The sequence below is a fragment of the Agelaius tricolor genome, unplaced genomic scaffold (genome assembly GCF_023055355.1).
Source record: "Agelaius tricolor isolate 1412-34295 unplaced genomic scaffold, bAgeTri1.0.p SCAF_30, whole genome shotgun sequence".
NCBI classification, from domain to species: Eukaryota; Metazoa; Chordata; class Aves; order Passeriformes; family Icteridae; genus Agelaius; species Agelaius tricolor.
Window position 1 is genome coordinate 4,136,565 of NW_027269290.1, and position 18,005 is coordinate 4,154,569.

General features: G+C 53.3%; 1 protein-coding gene and 1 long non-coding RNA gene across 2 annotated transcripts in view; one reads left to right on the plus strand and one right to left on the minus strand.

The window, feature by feature from the left end:
- Positions 1–15,782, minus strand: part of MAPKAPK2 (MAPK activated protein kinase 2) — a 40,850-nt gene extending 25,068 nt beyond the window's left edge. The window contains exon 1 of the mRNA XM_071450088.1: positions 15,313–15,782. Coding sequence (XP_071306189.1) covers positions 15,313–15,564 — 252 coding nt within the window. The 5' untranslated portion in view covers positions 15,565–15,782. The remainder of the gene's footprint in view (positions 1–15,312) is intronic.
- A 67-nt stretch (positions 15,783–15,849) lies between these two features.
- On the plus strand, positions 15,850–17,795 carry LOC139601211 (uncharacterized). The gene is made up of 3 exons (XR_011682842.1): positions 15,850–16,071; positions 16,665–16,784; positions 16,892–17,795. It is a non-coding gene; the product is annotated as an uncharacterized lncRNA (long non-coding RNA).
- The last annotated feature ends 210 nt before the right edge of the window (positions 17,796–18,005 follow it).

Sequence of the window (18,005 nt, forward strand, 5' to 3'; positions counted from 1 at the left end):
CAGTGAGTCTGTACAGCCCCAGCAGCCAGCAGGAGCTGCAGCAGAGCTGGTGGAAAGCCCCGTTTGTCACCAAGCCCCGTGGGTGCAGGGCCAAGCAACAGCCCAGACTCGAGACCCAGCACTACCTAAGGCTGTGCACTTGCACTTCACCTACAGCAGGCAGGATTTCAGGGGAAATCCTGAATGCAGGGAAAAGCTGAGAGCCTCCTGCCAACCCAGGGGCCAAGCAGGGCACTCCTCCTCCAGCAGCCACCCCGAGACTCCTCCAGCCAGCAGGAAAACACACACAGTTGTGTTTCTATTTTTAAAAAAAAGCCTTTCTCTGCATCCTGCTGGCACCACATTAAAGCTCTCAGGACACAGTGGCTATTCTCAGCTCCCTGCTGAGGCTTGTGGCAGCCCCAGGAGCCTCCACAGCACCTGTTGGCAGCAGCAGCAGCCGTGTGGCCCCAGTGCTGGGGAGCTTTGGTGGAGCTGGGGCAGAGCCTGGACCAGCAGGGTCCCAGTCAGCACCATCACCTCAAAACACCTCGGCCAACAAGGGTGCAAAACTCACTGCAAAGTGCACAGACTTCCAAAAATACCAGAGGGGGAATTTCCCCCCTGTTGGTGCTACCAAGGGTGGGCTCAAGGCAAAGCAAGGAGTCACTGAACCATGGAGTGGTTTGGGTTAAAAGGAGCCCTAAAAGAAGTCACTGAACCATGGTTTGGGTTAAAGGAACCCTAAAAGAAGTCACTGAATCATGGTTTGGGTAAAAGGAACCCTAAAAGAAGTCACTGAATCATGGTTTGGGTAAAAGGAACCCTAAAAGAAGTCACTGAACCATGGTTTGGGTTTGGGTTAAAAGGAGCCCTAAAAGGAGTCACTGAATCATGGTTTGGGTTTGGGTTAAAAAGAACGCTAAAAGGAGTCACTGAATCAAGGTTTGGGTTAAAAGGAACCCTAAAAGGAGTCACTGAATCAAGGTTTGGGTTAAAGGAACCCTAAAAGGAGTCACTGAATCATGGTTTGGGTTAAAAGGAACCCTAAAAGGAGTCACTGAATCAAGGAGTAGTTTGGGTTAAAAGGAACCCTAAAAGGAGTCACTGAATCATGGTTTGGGTTAAAAGGAACCCTAAAAGGAGTCACTGAATCAAGGTTTGGGTTAAAGGAACCCTAAAAGGAGTCACTGAACCATGGTTTGGGTTAAAGGAACCCTAAAAGGAGTCACTGAATCAAGGTTTGGGTTAAAGGAACCCTAAAAGGAGTCACTGAACCATGGTTTGGATTTGGGTTAAAAGGAACCCTAAAAGAAGTCCATGAATCATGGTTTGGGTTAAAAGGAATCCTAAAAAAAGTCACTGAATCATGGTTTGGGTTTGGGTTAAAAGGAATCCTAAAAAAAGTCACTGAATCAAGGTTTGGGTTAAAGGAACCCTAAAAGGAGTCACTGCATCATGGTTTGGGTCAAAAGGAACCCTAAAAGGAGTCACTGAATCATGGTTACTGTTAAAAGGAACCCTAAAGATCATCTCATTCCAGCTCCTGCCATGGACAGAAACACCTTCCACCAAACCAGGCTGCTCAGAGCCCCGTCAAACCTGAGCCAGTTTTGTACTCTTATTTTTTCAATACACAGCAAAAGCACGTGTGGAGAACTCACAGGACAGAGTCACTGATCCTCCCACGGATGCTCAGCCCCCCACTGCCTGACAGTGTTTACCAGCAGGCTCCTTGATTTGCTCCCAAATCCCACAGGCAGCAAAGTGGTTTGGACTCGTTTTGCCTGCTAGATTAAAAGGGAGATGGGATAAAAGGATAAAGGCACGGATATTTAAACAAACCAACAGAAAAATCTCCTCCTGCAGCTACTGCTGCTCCCTTGGCAAACAGCCTGGTCTCCTTGGGCATTCCCATACCCAGCTTTTTAAAGGAAACCTCTCCCCTCAATGCCAGGGCAGCGTTACCCTGGACCTCGGCTATGGGGTGAGCAGGGGGCAGCTGCTCCCTCGGGGTCAGCCCGGGGCTCCTGGGCCCTGCTTTGTGTGAATTTAAGCTTTTCCTATCCCACTTCTTCCCCAGAAGAGCTCAGGGCTGGGGGAAGCCCAAGAGCAGACAGGGCAGCCTTTGTGTGGCTCTGCCACCCACCCCAGGCTGGGCAGCCCCTGGGGCACTGGAGGAGCAGGGGCTGGCACTGGGCTGGCACTGGGCTGGCACAGCCCCACAGAGCCTGCAGCAGCACTCTGAGGCAGCAGAGCCTCAGCTCAGAGGGAAATGAAGCCTTGAGGAGCCCCTGTGAAGGGCACCCACACCTCTCACACAGGGCAAGGTGCCTGCGCTCAGCTGGGGCTGGGCTCTGTCTCCAGGCACTGACACAACCAGAGCACACAGCCTCGAGCTGCACCAAGGGAAATACAGGCTGGATAGCAGGGAAAAGATTTTCACAGAAAGGGTGACAAAGTTCTGGAGTCCCCATCCCTGGGTGTGTTTAACAAAGCCTGGATGTGGCACTGGGTGCCAGGGCTCAGTTGAGGGGTTGGGGCTGGGTTGGACTCCATGATCTCTAAGGTCTCTTCCATCTCAGTGATTCTGTGAATCCTGTGAATCTTGGTGCACATTCAGGTTTTTACCAACATCCCTCAGCAGGATTTTGCCAGGCAGAAAGACCCAGGCTCAGCTCTGGTGTTGCAGCTCAGACAGCAGAACCTGGGAGAGAATCCCTTACCAAGTTACACCAACAAGCATTACAGCAGGGCAGATAAGCTTATTTTTTTAATCTGAGGGGCTGTGCTTGAGAGTGGAATCCACCACAGGAGTAACAAACTCCAGGCTGCTGCTCCCCATCACGAGGGGCTGGGAACACACAAACCCTGTGAGTGAGGAAGCCCTGAGGGAGCTGGGGGTGCTCAGCCTGGAGCAAAGGAGACTCAGGGCTGCCCCCATCACTCTGCAGCTCCTGAAAGGTGCCTGTGCTCAGCTGGGGCTGGGCTCTGTCTGCAGGCACTGACACAGCCAGAGCACACAGCCTCGAGCTGCACCAAGGGAAATACAGGCTGGAGAGCAGGGAAAAGTTTTTCACAGAAAGGGTGAGAAAGTTCTGGAGTCCCCATCCCTGGGGGTGTTTAACAAAGCCTGGATGTGGCACTGGGTGCCAGGGCTCAGTTGAGCTGTTGGGGCTGGATTGGACTCAGATGATCCTGAAGGTCTCTTCCAGTCCTGTGATTCTGTGAATTCCTTTTCCAGGGCTGCACTCAATGTGGGTACAAGATACAAGATCCAGCTGTCCAGTGGTGTTCAGCAGTTCAGTCACTAAAACCCTCCAAGCATCAGCACCATGGCCCAGGCCAGCCCTGCTGCAGTGAGATTTGTCTGCTTGTTTCAGGGCAGTCTTTGAGGAGAAGGAAACATGAAAGGAATGTTTTGGTTAAAGCCAGAGGTGCCTGACCTGCTAAGAACACGCTGCCCTTGCTGCCAGAGCCTGGCAAAACTGAGCTCAAGGGATGCCCTGGGCTTCCTAAACCTCTCCTTGCTGTCATTAGCTACGGCCACAGGGCCATGCCTGACCTGCAGCTCCTCCACAAGTGGGAATATCACCCCAGAGCTCTGCACTGAGACACTCAAACATCATCTCCCAGAGCCCCCCAGACTGTGGCAGGGGCAGAACCTCAGAGCTGCTCTACAGCTCCCAGGAAAAAGCAGCTCTGGCTCCCACCCAGCCCGAGCTGCTGCTCAGCAGCACCCAACCCATTTTAACCCATTCAGAACCTCCTCATCATCTTCCTCACCCAGCTTTCACCAGCCCAGCATCACTGGCTGTCTCCTCCAGCAGCAAGCAGCTGGGGAATGGGATTTCCAAAAACTCCCAGGAAAAAGCAGCTCTGGCTCCCACCCAGCCCAAGCTGCTGCTCAGCGACACCCAACCCATTTTAACCCATTCAGAACCTCCTCATCATCTTCCTCACCCAGCTTTCACCAGCCCAGCATTGCAGGGCTGGCTGTCTCCTCCAGCAGCAAGCAGCTGGGACCACCAGGACACTTCCAAAAACTCCCAGGGACCTGGAGCTGAATCCCAGCACCCAGGGAACATCTCATGTCCTGGCAGAGCTGTTCTTTACAGCAACTCCTCCTTACCACAAGGGATTGTGACTGTGCTCACAGGGGTCCCAGGATGAGGGAAGAGATGAGGATCTGACTCCATGTTTCAGAAGGCTTGATTTGTTATTTTATTATATATATTATATTAAAACTATACTCAAAGAATAGAAGAAAGGATTTCATCAGAAGGCTGGCTAAGAATAGAATAGGAAAGAATGATAACAAAAGCTTCTGTCTAGGACAGAGAGTCTGAGCCAGCTGGGCTGTGATTGGCCATTAATTAGAAACAACCCCATGAGACCAATCCCAGATGCACCTGTTGCATTCCACAGCAGCAGATAACCATTGGTTACATTTTGTTCCTGAGGCCTCTCAGCTTCTCAGGAGGAAGAATCCTAAGGAAAGGATTTTCCATAAAAGATGTGTCTGTGCCAAGAGACCGGGAGCCTGAGCTCTGAGGTGGAACAAGCAGGGTGGGAGGGGATGGAGAGGAGATCTCAGGGGAAACACTGAGGACAAAAACAAAAGGCTTCCCAAGCCTGCTCCAAGCTCGTGGGCCAGCAAGGGGCAGGTGTTGTCTCCAGGAGCTTGGGCAGATGCCCAGCAAGGGCTGCAACACCTCCAGGCTGCCCAGAACAGCCCTGTGCCCGTGCCAGCACTGCCCTGCCCGAGGCACGGGAGGTGACCAGCCCAAAATGCCAAACTCACAGCTCTGATGCCTTCCAGGAGATAACCTGAGTTTAAACTTCCTGGCAAGCCCTCCCTTCCCAGAGCCTCTTGTGCAAGAGCTGCCTGCCCGGGGCTGCTCCAGCAAATCTGCCCAGCACAGAGAGGCTGGGAAATGGCCCAAGAGGAAGAGGGAGACACACCAGAGCCCCAGGGGACAAGAGGAGGCTGCCACAGGTGACAGTGGCTCCTTCAACCCAGCTCTGGGAGCCACATTGAGTCCCAGAGCCGTGGTGACAGCTCATAGTGGTCTGTTCACTGAATAGAATAGAATAGAATTGAATTGAATTATTGGAATCCACCACAGGAGTAACAAACTCCAGGCTTGTGCTCCCCATCAGGAGGGGCTGGGAACACAAACCCTGTGAGGAAGCCCTGAGGGAGCTGGGGGTGCTCAGCCTGGAGCAAAGGAGACTCAGGGCTGCCCCCATCACTCTGCAGCTCCTGAAAGGTGCCTGTGCTCAGCTGGGGCTGGGCTCTGTCTGCAGGCACTGACACAACCAGAGCACACAGCCTCGAGCTGCACCAAGGGAAATACAGGCTGGATAGCAGGGAAAAGTTTTTTACAGAAAGGGTGAGAAAGTTCTGGAATGGCTGCCCAGGGAGGTGGTGGAGTCACCATGAATAGAATAGAATAGGAATAGAATAGAATAGAAATAGAATAGAATAGAAATAGAATAGAATAGAATAAAATAGGAATAGAATAAAATAGGAATAGAATAAAATAGGAATAGAATAGGAATAGGAATAGAATAGGAATAGGAATAGAATAGAAATAGAATAGAAATAGAATAGAAATAGAATAGAAATAGAAGAGTTTGAGCTGTTCCTAACACTGAGCTGGGAGTGCCAGCAGGCTCACTGCTGCTGGAATTCAAAACCATCCCTGCTACCACACACCTCCCCTGCTCCTGATTTTATTTACTGCTCTTGTTAGACTAAGCTGAGCATAACACACATACTTTTGGGTTTGTTTGGACCTGATTGCATCTGCTTTTGCCCCAGCCTGGTGGAGATAGCCAGGACTCTGTCAGAGCCCAGGAAATTCCTCTGACTGCCCTGGGTGATTCCAGACCCTGGCAAGGGGCTCAGAGGCCTTGGCACAGAGTCACAAACACCTGTGCCTTGGATTTTAACCCATGGAAACAATTACCAGCTTTGTGTGAAGAGTTACAAGCCACAAGAGTTTCAGTAGAATGATAGTGAGTTTATCACTGGGTGGAAAAGTAGAATTTTGGGGTTTTTAGAATGGGGGTTCAAGAGGCAGGATGGAGGAATCTGGGCATGTCCTGTCCTTCTTCTCCTTCTTCTTGTCCTCCATCTTCTGCTGGGATGGTGGCACTTCTGGATTGGTTTAGAGCAGAGACAGACTGTCTAACATAGGTGATAGGTGTTGGAAAATTATTGTAAATAAAGTACAATAGTTTGTAGTATAAAAAGCCAACACCATCCCAAGGGCAGTCACTGTGCCACAACCCAACCTGCCAGACAGATCTCAGCAGGTCAGACAAAGAATTTAATAGATAAGAAAAAATAAACAACCTTGAAAAGCAGAACTGACAAATCTTGACTTCTTCTTTGGCCACAGGGCTGGGAAAAAAATATTTTCTAATACCTTGGGGTCATCTCAACCACAGAAATCCCAAAGCATCACTGGGAAGGGGACACAGGATCTACTCTGGGATTCCCTGCCTGCTGTGACCCAGGTTTAGTGTGAGGCACACAATGACCCCAAACCTGCCTGACCCCCATCTCCTGGGGCCAACAGAGCTGAGCTCAGAAAGGCTGAGCTCAAAGCAGGCACCCACCTGCAGCCAAGGGCACAAAGCAGCAAACTTAATTATGGTGACAAAGGAAATTAATCCATGGCTCCCCTGATCCCCAGTGCAGGCCAAACCGGATAAGGACACCAAGAGCAGAGCAGCAAAGCCCCAGCCTGGCTGGGAGCCCCAGGAACATTCAGATCTGGGTTTGGATTTTGGACTTTATCTCTGGTTTAGGCTGCAGCTCGCAGGGCAGGAGCCACGTGCCCCCTGACGCCAAGGGCCTGAATAATCTCATTACACATGACAGCAAAGGCTGTGCCAGCAAACCCCGGGCCACAGAGCTCACCTGCCCTCCCCATGGCACAGGGCACTGGGGCACTGCACTGAGGGAAGGTCCTTACCCACAAGGGGATGCCACCATCCTGTCCTGTCCCTACAATAATTAACAGTAATTGGAATGCACCACAGGAGTAACAAACTCCAGGCTGCTGCTCCCCATCACGAGGGGCTGGGAACACAAACCCTGTGAGTGAGGAAGCCCTGAGGGAGCTGGGGGTGCTCAGCCTGGAGCAAAGGAGACTCAGGGCTGCCCCCATCACTCTGCAGCTCCTGAAAGGTGCCTGTGCTCAGCTGGGGCTGGGCTCTGTCTGCAGGCACTGACACAACCAGAGCACACAGCCCCGAGCTGCACCAAGGGAAATACAGGCTGGAGAGCAGGGAAAAGTGTTTCACAGAAAGGGTGAGAAAGTTCTGGAATGGCTGCCCAGGGAGGTGGTGGACTCCCCATCCCTAGGGGTGGAAAAGAAAAGGAGAAAGAAAGGAGAAAGAAAGGAGAAAGAAAGGAGAAAGAAAGGAGAAAGAAAGGAGAAAGAAAGGAGAAAGAAAGGAGAAAGAAAGGAGAAAGAAAGGAGAAAGAAAGGAGAAAGAAAGGAGAAAGAAAGGAGAAAGAAAGGAGAAAGAAAGGAGAAAGAAAGGAGAAAGAAAGGAGAAAGAAAGGAGAAAGAAAGGAGAAAGAAAGGAGAAAGAAAGGAGAAAGAAAGGAGAAAGAAAGGAGAAAGAAAGGAGAAAGAAAGGAGAAAGAAAGGAGAAAGAAAGGAGAAAGAAAGGAGAAAGAAAGGAAAAGGGAAAGGAAAAAGAAAGGAAAAGGGAAAGGAAAAAGAAAGGAAAAGGGAAAGGAAAAGGGAAAGGAAAAAGAAAGGAAAAAGAAAGGAAAAGGGAAAGGAAAAAGAAAGGAAAAAGAAAGGAAAAAGAAAGGAAAAGGGAAAGGGAAAGGGAATGGGAAAAGGGAATGGGAAAAGGGAAAAGGAAAAGGGAAAAGGAAAAGGGAAAAGGAAAAGGGAAAAGGAAAAGGGAAGGGGAACTCACCATCCCTGGGTGAGTTTAACAAAGCCTGGATGTGGCACTGGGTGCCAGGGTTTAGTTGAGGTGTTGGGGCTGGGTTGGACTCTTGAAAGTCTCTTCCAGCCCAGTGATTCTGAATTCTGTGCATCCTCCTCAGCAGCACCAGAGTGAAGATGGAGCCACAGGGGAGCTCTCAGAGTAGATCCTGTCCCCCTCCCAGTGATGCTCTCCACGTGACATTTTTGTGCCTCACAGCACCTCCAGCAAAACTTTTCATTTCAGCTCATCTGAGGTCCAGCAGCACTCAGGGCTGGGTGCCTCAGTCCCCTCCCCAGGCCACAAAGGAGCAGTGAGTTAATGCAGCCATTAAACCTGCCAGCCACTGTAATCCCCACCTCAAATTGGTAGGATCTTAAAAGGCTGAAATCTTTGAAATGACTCAGCCACGGGGTACAAAGGCAGAACAGTTTAAAAGGCTGTTAAGGCTCTCTGCATTCAGACCTGCTCTTGCTCCAACCCCTGCATTCTGCTTCCCATCCATTTCCTTTGGGGAATGGGCACTGAGCTGAGAGCTCTCCCCAAAATGAACCCCAAGGCTCTGGGCACACTCACAGCCCTGTGCCAGCCAGAGCTGAAAGGAAAAGATATTTTATACATCATATTTTCAGAGAGTCACAGAATGGTTTGGTTGGAAGGGACCTTGAGGGTCATCTCCTTCCACCCCCCCACGGTGGGCAGGGACACCTCCCAGCAGACCTGGCTGGTTCTTTGCACCTTGCAGCAGTGAGGATGGGACCCACCTTCAGTGGGACACTGTCACAGACACCTTCTATGGAAAATCCTTTCCTTGGGATCTTTCCTCCTGAGAAGCTGAGAGGCCTCAGGAACAAAATGTAACCAATGGTTATCTGCTGCTGTGGGATGCAACAGGTGCATCTGGGATTGGGCTCATGTGGTTGTTTCTAATTAATGGCCAATCACAGCTCAGCTAGCTTAGAAGGCATCAAATCAGCAGGATGGCTTCTGTGGTAGTGTTGGAAACAGAAAAGTTTTAATAAAAGGCAAAATAACAAAACTCTTTATAGAGAAAAAGTGAGCCAGGTGCAAGAAGTTCTTGCTCTTGGTAAAACACCTTGTCGCAGACATCTTTTATGGAAAATCCTTTCCTTAGGATTTTTTCCTCCTGAGAAGCTGAGAAGCCTCAGGAACGAAATGTAACCAATGGTTATCTGCTGCTGTGGAATGCAACAGGTGCATCTGGGATTGGGCTCATGTGGTTGTTTCTAATTAATGGCCAATCACAGCCAAGCTGGCTCGGACTCTCTGTCCTAGACACAAACCCTTTGTTATCATTCCTTTCTTTTTCTATTCTTAGCCAGCCTTCTGATGAAATCCTTTCTTCTATGCTTTGAGTATAGTTTTAATGTAATATATATCATAAAATAATAACTCAAGCCTTCTGAAACATGGAGTCAGATCCTCGTCTCCTCCCTCATCCTGGGACCCCTGTGAGCACAGTCACAGGACACAGGCTCAGGGTTCTGTTAAACTCCACACTGCCAGCCCCAGAGATGACCACGATGCTGACTCAGTGACTGCCCAGGCTCCAAACTGGTTTTTGGGGAGTGGTCAGGCCAAGCTGCATTCCCATGCCAGCCTCTGGAGCTGGTGGAGGGATGGCCCTGGTCCTGCTTCAAACTCTGCCTCTTCCAAAATCGGCCTGCAAGGTCAGCCAGGTCCTGAAGAGCCTTCCCCAGCTGCTGCCTCACCTCTGCAGCCACAGAGGAGCTGGGCAGCCTGGGGTGGGCACGGGGATACCTGGGACACCTGGCACAAGGCAGAGCCATGGGGTGGGCACGGGGATACCTGGCACAAACCAGAGCCATGGGGTGGGCACGGGGATACCTGGGACAAACCAGAGCCATGGGGTGGGCATGGGGCTACCTGGGACAAACCAGAGCCATGGGGTGGGCATGGGGCTACCTGGGACACCTGGCACAAGGCAGAGCCATGGGGTGGGCACGGGGATACCTGGGGAACCTGGCAGAAGTCAGAGCCCTGGAGCAGGTCTGGGTGGGCACAGGAATACCTGGGGCACCTGGCACAAGGCAGAGCCATGGGGTGGGCACAGGGATACCTGGGACAAACCAGAGCCATGGGGTGGGCATGGGGATACCTGGGGCACCTGGCACAAACCAGAGCCATGGGGTGGGCACGGGGATACCTGGAGCACCTGGCACAAACCAGAGCCATGGGGTGGGCTCAGGGATACCTGGAGCACCTGGCACAAACCAGAGCCATGGGGTGGGCACAGGGTGGGCACGGGGATACCTGGGGAACCTGGCACAAACCAGAGCCATGGGGTGGGCACAGGAATACCTGGGGCACCTGGCACAAGGCAGAGCCATGGGGTGGGCACAGGGATACCTGGGACAAACCAGAGCCATGGGGTGGGCTCAGGGATACCTGGGACACCTGGCACAAGGCAGAGCCATGGAGCTGGCCCATGCCAGGCTGTGGCAGCCACCCTGGCCCCGCAGGCAGCCCCAGCAGAGCCCAGGGGAGGCAGCAGGGGAGGCAGCAGGGGAGGCAGCAGGGGAGGCAGCACGTTATTCTTGGAAACCAGGAGGTGAGGTCATGCTGCCTGAATGCTGCAACTTGAGGCCAGACGAGCGGGGCCAGTTGTGCTTGGAGAGGAGCCTGGGTGCTGCAGCCAGGGCTGTCTGCAGGTCAGGGGCTGGAGCAGCAGCAAAGGATCTTTCTGAAGGAACAGGGCTCTTCCCTCTCAGCTCCTCAGCAGACAGCAAAACCACAGGGAAAGGATGGGTTTGAAAAGAGCCAAGTGGTGTGGGGCACAGGAGGCCAGCAGGGAGCCTGAGGAGATGGCTGATCATAAAGCTGCAGTGATGCTGCTCCTATGGCCACTTCCATTCACTCCTCCAGGTGCCTCCCACGTACCTGCACCACCCTGCAGCCCAGCAAGGGCTCCTCCATCTCATCAGGCAGCACAGCACACTCCAGAGCTGTCTGTGAGGAGAGAAGGCACCAACTCCATCCTTCAGGCTTCCTCAGCAGGAGCCTTCCAGGAGTTTTCATCACCTGTGCCCACCAAACGTGCCAGGAGATCTGGCTCTCAGGCTGCAAACTTCACTTATTATTTCAGGTATTATTTCAGGTATTATTTCATTTCTGGCATTATTTACACATGGTTTTGGTTCTTTCAGAGCACGGCCAAGCCCAGCCTCTGCTCTGCATCACTCACTGCTCAAGGCACAGCCATCACCTCCACAGCCCCACGAACCAGCACTGCCCTGGAACTGAGGTTTTCCTGCTCTGTGTGTGGAAGTGATGGCACAGACAGCACTAATCTTGCCAAAGGCCAGCAGGGCTCAGTGTGAATGGCAAAACCATGGTTTTACCTGGTGGTATTTGGCTACTAAATCACACATCCAGGGGCTGTGCTCTCATCCAGCTCAGCTCCTCAGCCTGGTGTAAATCACTGCACCTCAGTTCCCCGCCCCTGAAAACATGGGAAACGTCTTTTGCAAGACCCATGGCTGATGGCATTAGATCATTAATGAGAGGAAGAGCCCCACCACTTCCTGAGCACGTACCAAAGAGAAAACCCCTGCTCCTGGGCCTTATCAGCCCATCACAGTCTGACTGCTCAGAACATGTGAAGTGTTTAACAGAGATTATGGCAAATCCTAAATGGTTTAAACAAATTCAAACCCCAACTCAGTAGACTCCTTTGGTCAATGAGATAATAAACCACAGCTTTGGAAAAGTCCCAGTGATGTCACTGCAGTTTCCACAGCTTTTCAACCACATCTCACACAGAAAGCCACAGTGAAGACATTTCTGATTACATAAAATACATGGCAGAGCTAATTAAAAAACATCACGGAGAGAGGGACAGAAGAACAGCAGACACAGCAAGCTGTTCCCCATGAGCACAAGCCCAGGATCTCCATCTACTCCCTCACTTCAGGGCTGTTTTCCCAGATGGATTTTTGGAGGGCCACGGGGTGCTCTGGCTACACCAACTCACTCATGCACTCACTCAGCCATCAGCTCCGAGCTGCCTGCCCTAATTCCACACCAGGCACCTTCCCAGAACAGCAAACCACAAGCACCATCCTCCTTCCTCCTTCTCCATCAGGGGAACCATCACTCATGGGTTATCAGATGAGGCCAAGAGCGAGGCAGAGTTTCGCAAACACGCCCCGAAGCACCAAGGATGCTGCAGAAAAACATCCACCAGCAGCCTCCACAGCCCTGAGCTCCTCCAGCCCTTCCAAAGCTCACCAGTCCAGGGGAGGATCTCCTGCTTGGAAGGTGAAGTCAGCAGCGAGGTTTGTTCATTTATTTTAAAGAAAACCTGCTCCACAAAGGGCTCCATCATGCAATGAACACAGCAGAGAAAAACTCCAAAAACTCATCACCTGAAACACCAGTCCCCACTCTCCAGCCTGGCTCAGCTGCCATTTCCTCCTGGAATTAAGGCAGCCAGCCCAAAGATTAGTCTTAAAAGTGGAATTTGCAGCAGGCAAAGAGCCCTTGCTCCCAGCCCCACCACTGCAGCCTGACCACAGCCAACCCTGCCAAGCCAGGCCAGCAGTGACCTACATACAGCAGCCTCCACAGAAATTACAAGCCTAATTTTGCCTACTAATAAATCACACCAAGGCACAAGGAAGAAAGGGGTAAGGAACCAGGCATTTCAGCTCCATTCATCACCTCTCCCCAGGCTTTCTGTTCCCAGCCTGCAGCAGATCATCCTGCTTCAAACAGGGTCAGGGCACGGGCGACTGGGACCATCCCGGGCTGCTTCACACCAGGTAATTCAGGGATGCCAGGCTTCAGGTACCAAAAAAACACAGTAAAATTGGGGGTGGGAAACAGAAAGATGAACAAGAATCTATAGGAAAAGTAGAGGAATCTCTTGTTTTCACCCAGGTGCTACACAGCAAGCAGAACTACCATTTATTAACTCTCACAGAGCAGCGTTTTATTTAATGATGTGTCTCTGCCATGGACTATTGCTCTGGAAGGAGAAGAAAATTGGCCCTTATGTTTTCACTGCTGCTAGAACACTTTCCCCAAGCTCAAACTCTCTTGGAGCACTGAAAAGTTCTCTTCAGCAAAGTGACTCTCAGCAAAACCCTTACCAAAACCACCTCTTGATTTGGGAGGAAGAGCTTTAACAACACAACAGTGGCTTGTGACCCAAGAGGAAGCACAACATGACCAGAAAACCCCATTCATATCAGGGAGGGACACAACTGTGTCTCATCCTCCAGTGAAGGATTGCATTGTTATACAAGATTTTGGAACAGCAAACCTAAAGAATGACACTCCAAATGGAAAGGTTCACTGCACAACCAAAGCAGGCAGCAGACAGATTTCAGCTGTGGCTCCTGGCCATGGGCCATCAGGATTCTTTTAAGCATCATCTGAAACATGACAACTCGATGCAATCACTTCTGTGGATCCTGCTTTAGGTCATCTTTCCACTCTGCTGCAGCCCATGAGTAATTTGGACCCAAATACCTCCCCACAGGTCTCGAGCAGAGACGTCAGCCCGGCTGCGTACCGAGGAGGGAACGGAGTCAGCACACATCATGTCTGGGGCAGTCACCCACACCAAGCTTGGGCTCTGCAGCTCAGCCCAAACATCCCAATGGAGCAAGCCAGGGTATCTCACATCATGAGGGCAGGACGGGCACCCCTGGGTCCGTCCCAGAGCCCAAACTCCCAGCGCAGCAGTTTGGGAGGTGCTGGAGGGAATCACTTACAGTAGCAGCTGTGCTGCTCTTTGAGAAGCCAGGGACACGTCCAACCACTCAGCTGAACTCGTCCCTCCCCGTCAGGGACGCCAGGAGAGGCCAGGACAGGGGACAGGCAAGACAATCCCTCTTCCTACAAGAGACTGAGTGTCGAATATTCCTCGCCCCGCATGAGCCACGCTGTGTCACCCTCCTACACCCCAGCCCTGCACTCCAGGAGGTTTTCAACAAGCCAGGGGACCCGTGTGGCACCGTGCCACCAACCCTGACCCCGTGCTGTGGCACGGGCAGGGTGACAGCACCAGTCCCGTGCCCCAGGCAGGGCGGGCAGAGGAAGCTCCGGCCTCCTCCTCCTCCATCCTTCCTCTTTCAGGGCTGCGAGAGGGAAGTGCTGGGATCTGTGCTTTAAATATGTGACTCAACTTCAGAGGCGAGGAGGAGCCCGTCTGTCAAAACAGAAGAGGATTTCGCTAATTTTCAACCCAATGAGATGACAACACAATGTCACCCCGGAGTACAACGCAGGGCGCCTCACGAGCGGCGTCTTTGGCATTTCTGAAGGAAAATCCAAACTTCTAGCACCTCACTGACCCTAATTCCTTAACCACAGACATTCAGACCGTACCTTGAGCACCCCACCACCTCTGCAGCACAACTTGTACCCCCAAAGCCCCACATTTGTTCCCTCACTCATGTTAGGAACCCCAGACACCAACAAAGGGGCAACTCTAAACACAAAAGAAGTGAGGTTATGGGTTCAGGTGGGAGTTAGAGATTTAGGTGAGGGTTATGGGTTTAGGTGGGGTGTTTTTAGCCCTCCCAGTTCTCGGGGTAACGCCAAGGATTGGAACAGCTCATGTGTGGGCGCAAATTGCACGGATGCTGGAGAACACGGCGCTCCCACCGAGCAGCCAGCCTTGCTCCCGCCTCACCCGGCGTGCCAGGAGCCATCCCAAAGAGGGAAACACGCTCTCCTCTTTGCTCAAAAACCTCGTTTTAAAACAAGGAGAGGGGCCCCATCACCTAGAGCGGGCTCAAACACACCTCGTAGCCACTGTTTATCCACGCCTGTCAAAGAGAAGCAAGTTAGGGACAAGGGGGTAACATCGTAACGCTGAAGCGGGGTGTTAGAGCCGGGAGGGGACACGGAACGGGGACAGCGAGCAGCCGGGGGTGCTGACACCACACAGCACGGAGGGAACCCCACGTTCCGCGGAGTGTCCCCCACCTCGGGGATGCATCCCAAGATGCGCATCCCACAGGGGGGGATCCCAGCCAGGCCACGGTCTCCTCTCTATTCCTACCCCCACCAGCCCCTTCGGGCTACGAAGATGTCATTTCCAGCTACAAAGCAGGAAAGCCGCGTCTCGCTGCTCGTAAAGAAGGGGAAAAACCGAGATTAAAGCGCGGCCGGAGGGGCGGGCGGCAGCTCATTGTCCGGCCGGCCCCGCTGCCGCCCATGGCCCCGGCGGGACCCCCTTCCCCCGGCAGCAGCCACCTTCCATCACTGTCACAGCGCCGCTGCCGCCGCCCGGCCCCTCCCGGCCGAGCGCCCGCGCGGTCCCCGCGTCCCCCCCGCTCCCGGTGCCGCTCCCGGCGCCCGCTCCCCGCGCACCTTGAGCGCGAACTTCTCGCCGCTCTTCTTACTGAAGATCTCCAAAACTTTCCCGTTGATGCCGAGCCCCAGCACTTGCGTGGTGACCTTGTAGTCGTCCGTGATGGCATTCTTCCGGATCTGCAGGCCGCCCTTGCCCGGGAACGGCGGCGGCCCGTGCGGGGGAGCGGCGGGCGGCGGCGGCGGCGGCGGCTGCGGCGGCGGGGCCGGGCTGGGGAAGCCGGCGGGCGGCGGCGGCGCCCCGGAGAGCATGGCGGGCACCGGGCGGGCTCCGGGCGGGCTCGGGGAGGGCTCCGGGAAGGCTCCACCGAGCGGGAGGGAGGGCGGAGGAGCCCCGCGGGCCGTGCGGGATGGGCCGGGGGTGCGGGGGGTGAAGCAGCAGCGCCGCCGCCGCCGCCCCCCGCCGGTGCGCCCCGGCCCCGACAAGAGCGATGGCTCCGGTGCGGCGGCGGCTCCTCCTCCTCCTCGTCCTCCTCCTCCTCCTCCCGCCGGCCCGGCTCTGATGTCAGCGCCCCGGCCGCCGCCGGGGGAGGGACGGGGCGGGGCGGCCCCGGGGCTGAGCCTGCGCCCGCCGGACCGGCCCCGCCGCTGCCCGAGGGGCGCCGGAGACCCCCGGCCCCGCCGCTGCCCGAGGGGAGCCGGGGCATGTTGGACCCCCAGGGGTACCGAGACCCCCGGCCCCGCCACCGCCGGTGTCCCCGGTGCCCTGGAGCCGGCGGTGGGATGGCAACAGGTCGCGGTGCTCCCGGTGACCCTCCGGTGCGAACAGGAAAGGATGTGGGGAAAAGCTTGGAGCGACAGGACAGGGGGGAATGGAGTCAGGTTGGAAGAGAGAAGGTTTAGGCTGGATATTAAGGGAAAAAATCTTCCCTGTGAGGTTGGGGTGGCCCTGGCACAGGGTGCCCAGAGAAGCTGTGGATGCCCCATCCCTGGAAGTGTCCCAGGCCAGGTTGGAGCAAGCTGGGATAGTGAAGGTGTCCCTGCCCATGGCACGGGTGGATTGGGATGATCTTTAATGTCCCCTCCGACCCAAACCATTCTATGACTGCACAATTCAACCAGTAACAGCTTCCACCCGTGCCTGGCATCTCGCTGCCCCAAGAGCACCCTGAGGTGACAAAGGGCTGCTCTGAGGGTGGCTGACTGCTGGTGCCCAACACCTCATCCACCATCACTCCATCTACAGCCATTTCTCCTGCCCGGGAAGGCAAGAGGTGTAACCAACACCACAGCACAGAGAGTGTTAGGAGATGGGAAGCAAGTCCAAAAAGAGAAAAGCCTGATGTCAGCCTGATATCATCAGCCATGTCCTGATGATAACAAATTAACTCCTATGTCCGTGTTCATCCCAGAATCCAACAAAGATGAGGCTAAAAGAGAAGAGATCCACACCCACGTGCAACCTTGAGCTGCCTGACATCCACTAAAACACAGTGAGCATTCCTGCTGCTAGAGTGCCACAGGAAATCAAGGTATTTCATTTATGGATATAAAGGGCACACTGATAATCCCTGTTTTCTAAGTAAAGAACACGTGTTTTTTGACATACATGTTTTTTGACGTCCATCCTGTCGCCCAGCTGTCCCACAAAAGGCAGGGAGTGCGCCCTGGGGAAGGGATGAAGGAACATCATGGTGCACAGGATCTACACCGTGTCCTCCACAAGCAGCTGCCACCACAAGAAAGAAGAATCCAGGTCCTAAAAAGGGACAGGGCAGTGAAGAGCAGGACAGGGAAGGGCACGCTGCGGCCTCTGAGTGTCCCCACACGCAGGCAAGGCCACCCCGCAGCAGGAGCCATCTGCTCCACCTCTGCCACCTCAGCACCTTCTGAGATCAATAAAATCCTCTCGGGTTTTTTAATCAAGCCAACCAAACTGCTCCCAGTTTTACACAGGCAGTGGCTGATCAATAGCTGGGTGAAGCAGCACATCCAGCTAATCAAAGTACGTCATTAGCAGCAAGAGACTGAGCGTCTGTCAGGAGGTGGCAGTGACAGTCACCAGATGGGAGAGTGAGTAAACCTACACCAGGCGCTGGCAGCTTTATAAATAAAACTCTTGTCGAGCTCCCCGTGCCTCTCACTGAGTCCTGAGTTTCCCTGAGAAACCTGGAGAGCAGCAGAGCCTTCCCCCGCTCCTGGCTGAGCGTTGGCTGTGAGATTTCCCTGTCACGGACATATTTTATGAAAAATCCTTTCATTAAGATCTTTTCTCCTGAGAAGCTTCTTCAGCTTCTCCATGTTTTGCTGCTTTGAAATGTGATTTAGAGAATTGTTTACCCAGCGCGTGAAATTGTTTTTACTTGGTGACCAATGACAGCCACCCCTGTCAAAGCTGTGAGCAGTCACAAGATTTTATTATCATTCCTTTCTATTCCTTTCAAGCCTTCTGGTGAAATCCTTTCTTCTATTCTTTTAGTAGAGTTAAAATATATCATTTTCTTTTAGTATGTATCATAAAATAATAAATCAGCCTTCTGAAACATGGAGTCAAGATTCTCATCTCTTCCCTCGTCCTGGGACCCCTGTGAACACCACCACATTTCCCACTTGGAGGACGGATTCAATCTGGGCCTTGCAGCATCTCCCAGATCCTGCACCCTTCACCCCAGCCAGCAAGAGGTTTTTGGGGGTGGGAGTTAAATCCTACAGACCCTGCAAGAACAGATCAAAGCTGCTGCTCTGTGGGGTTT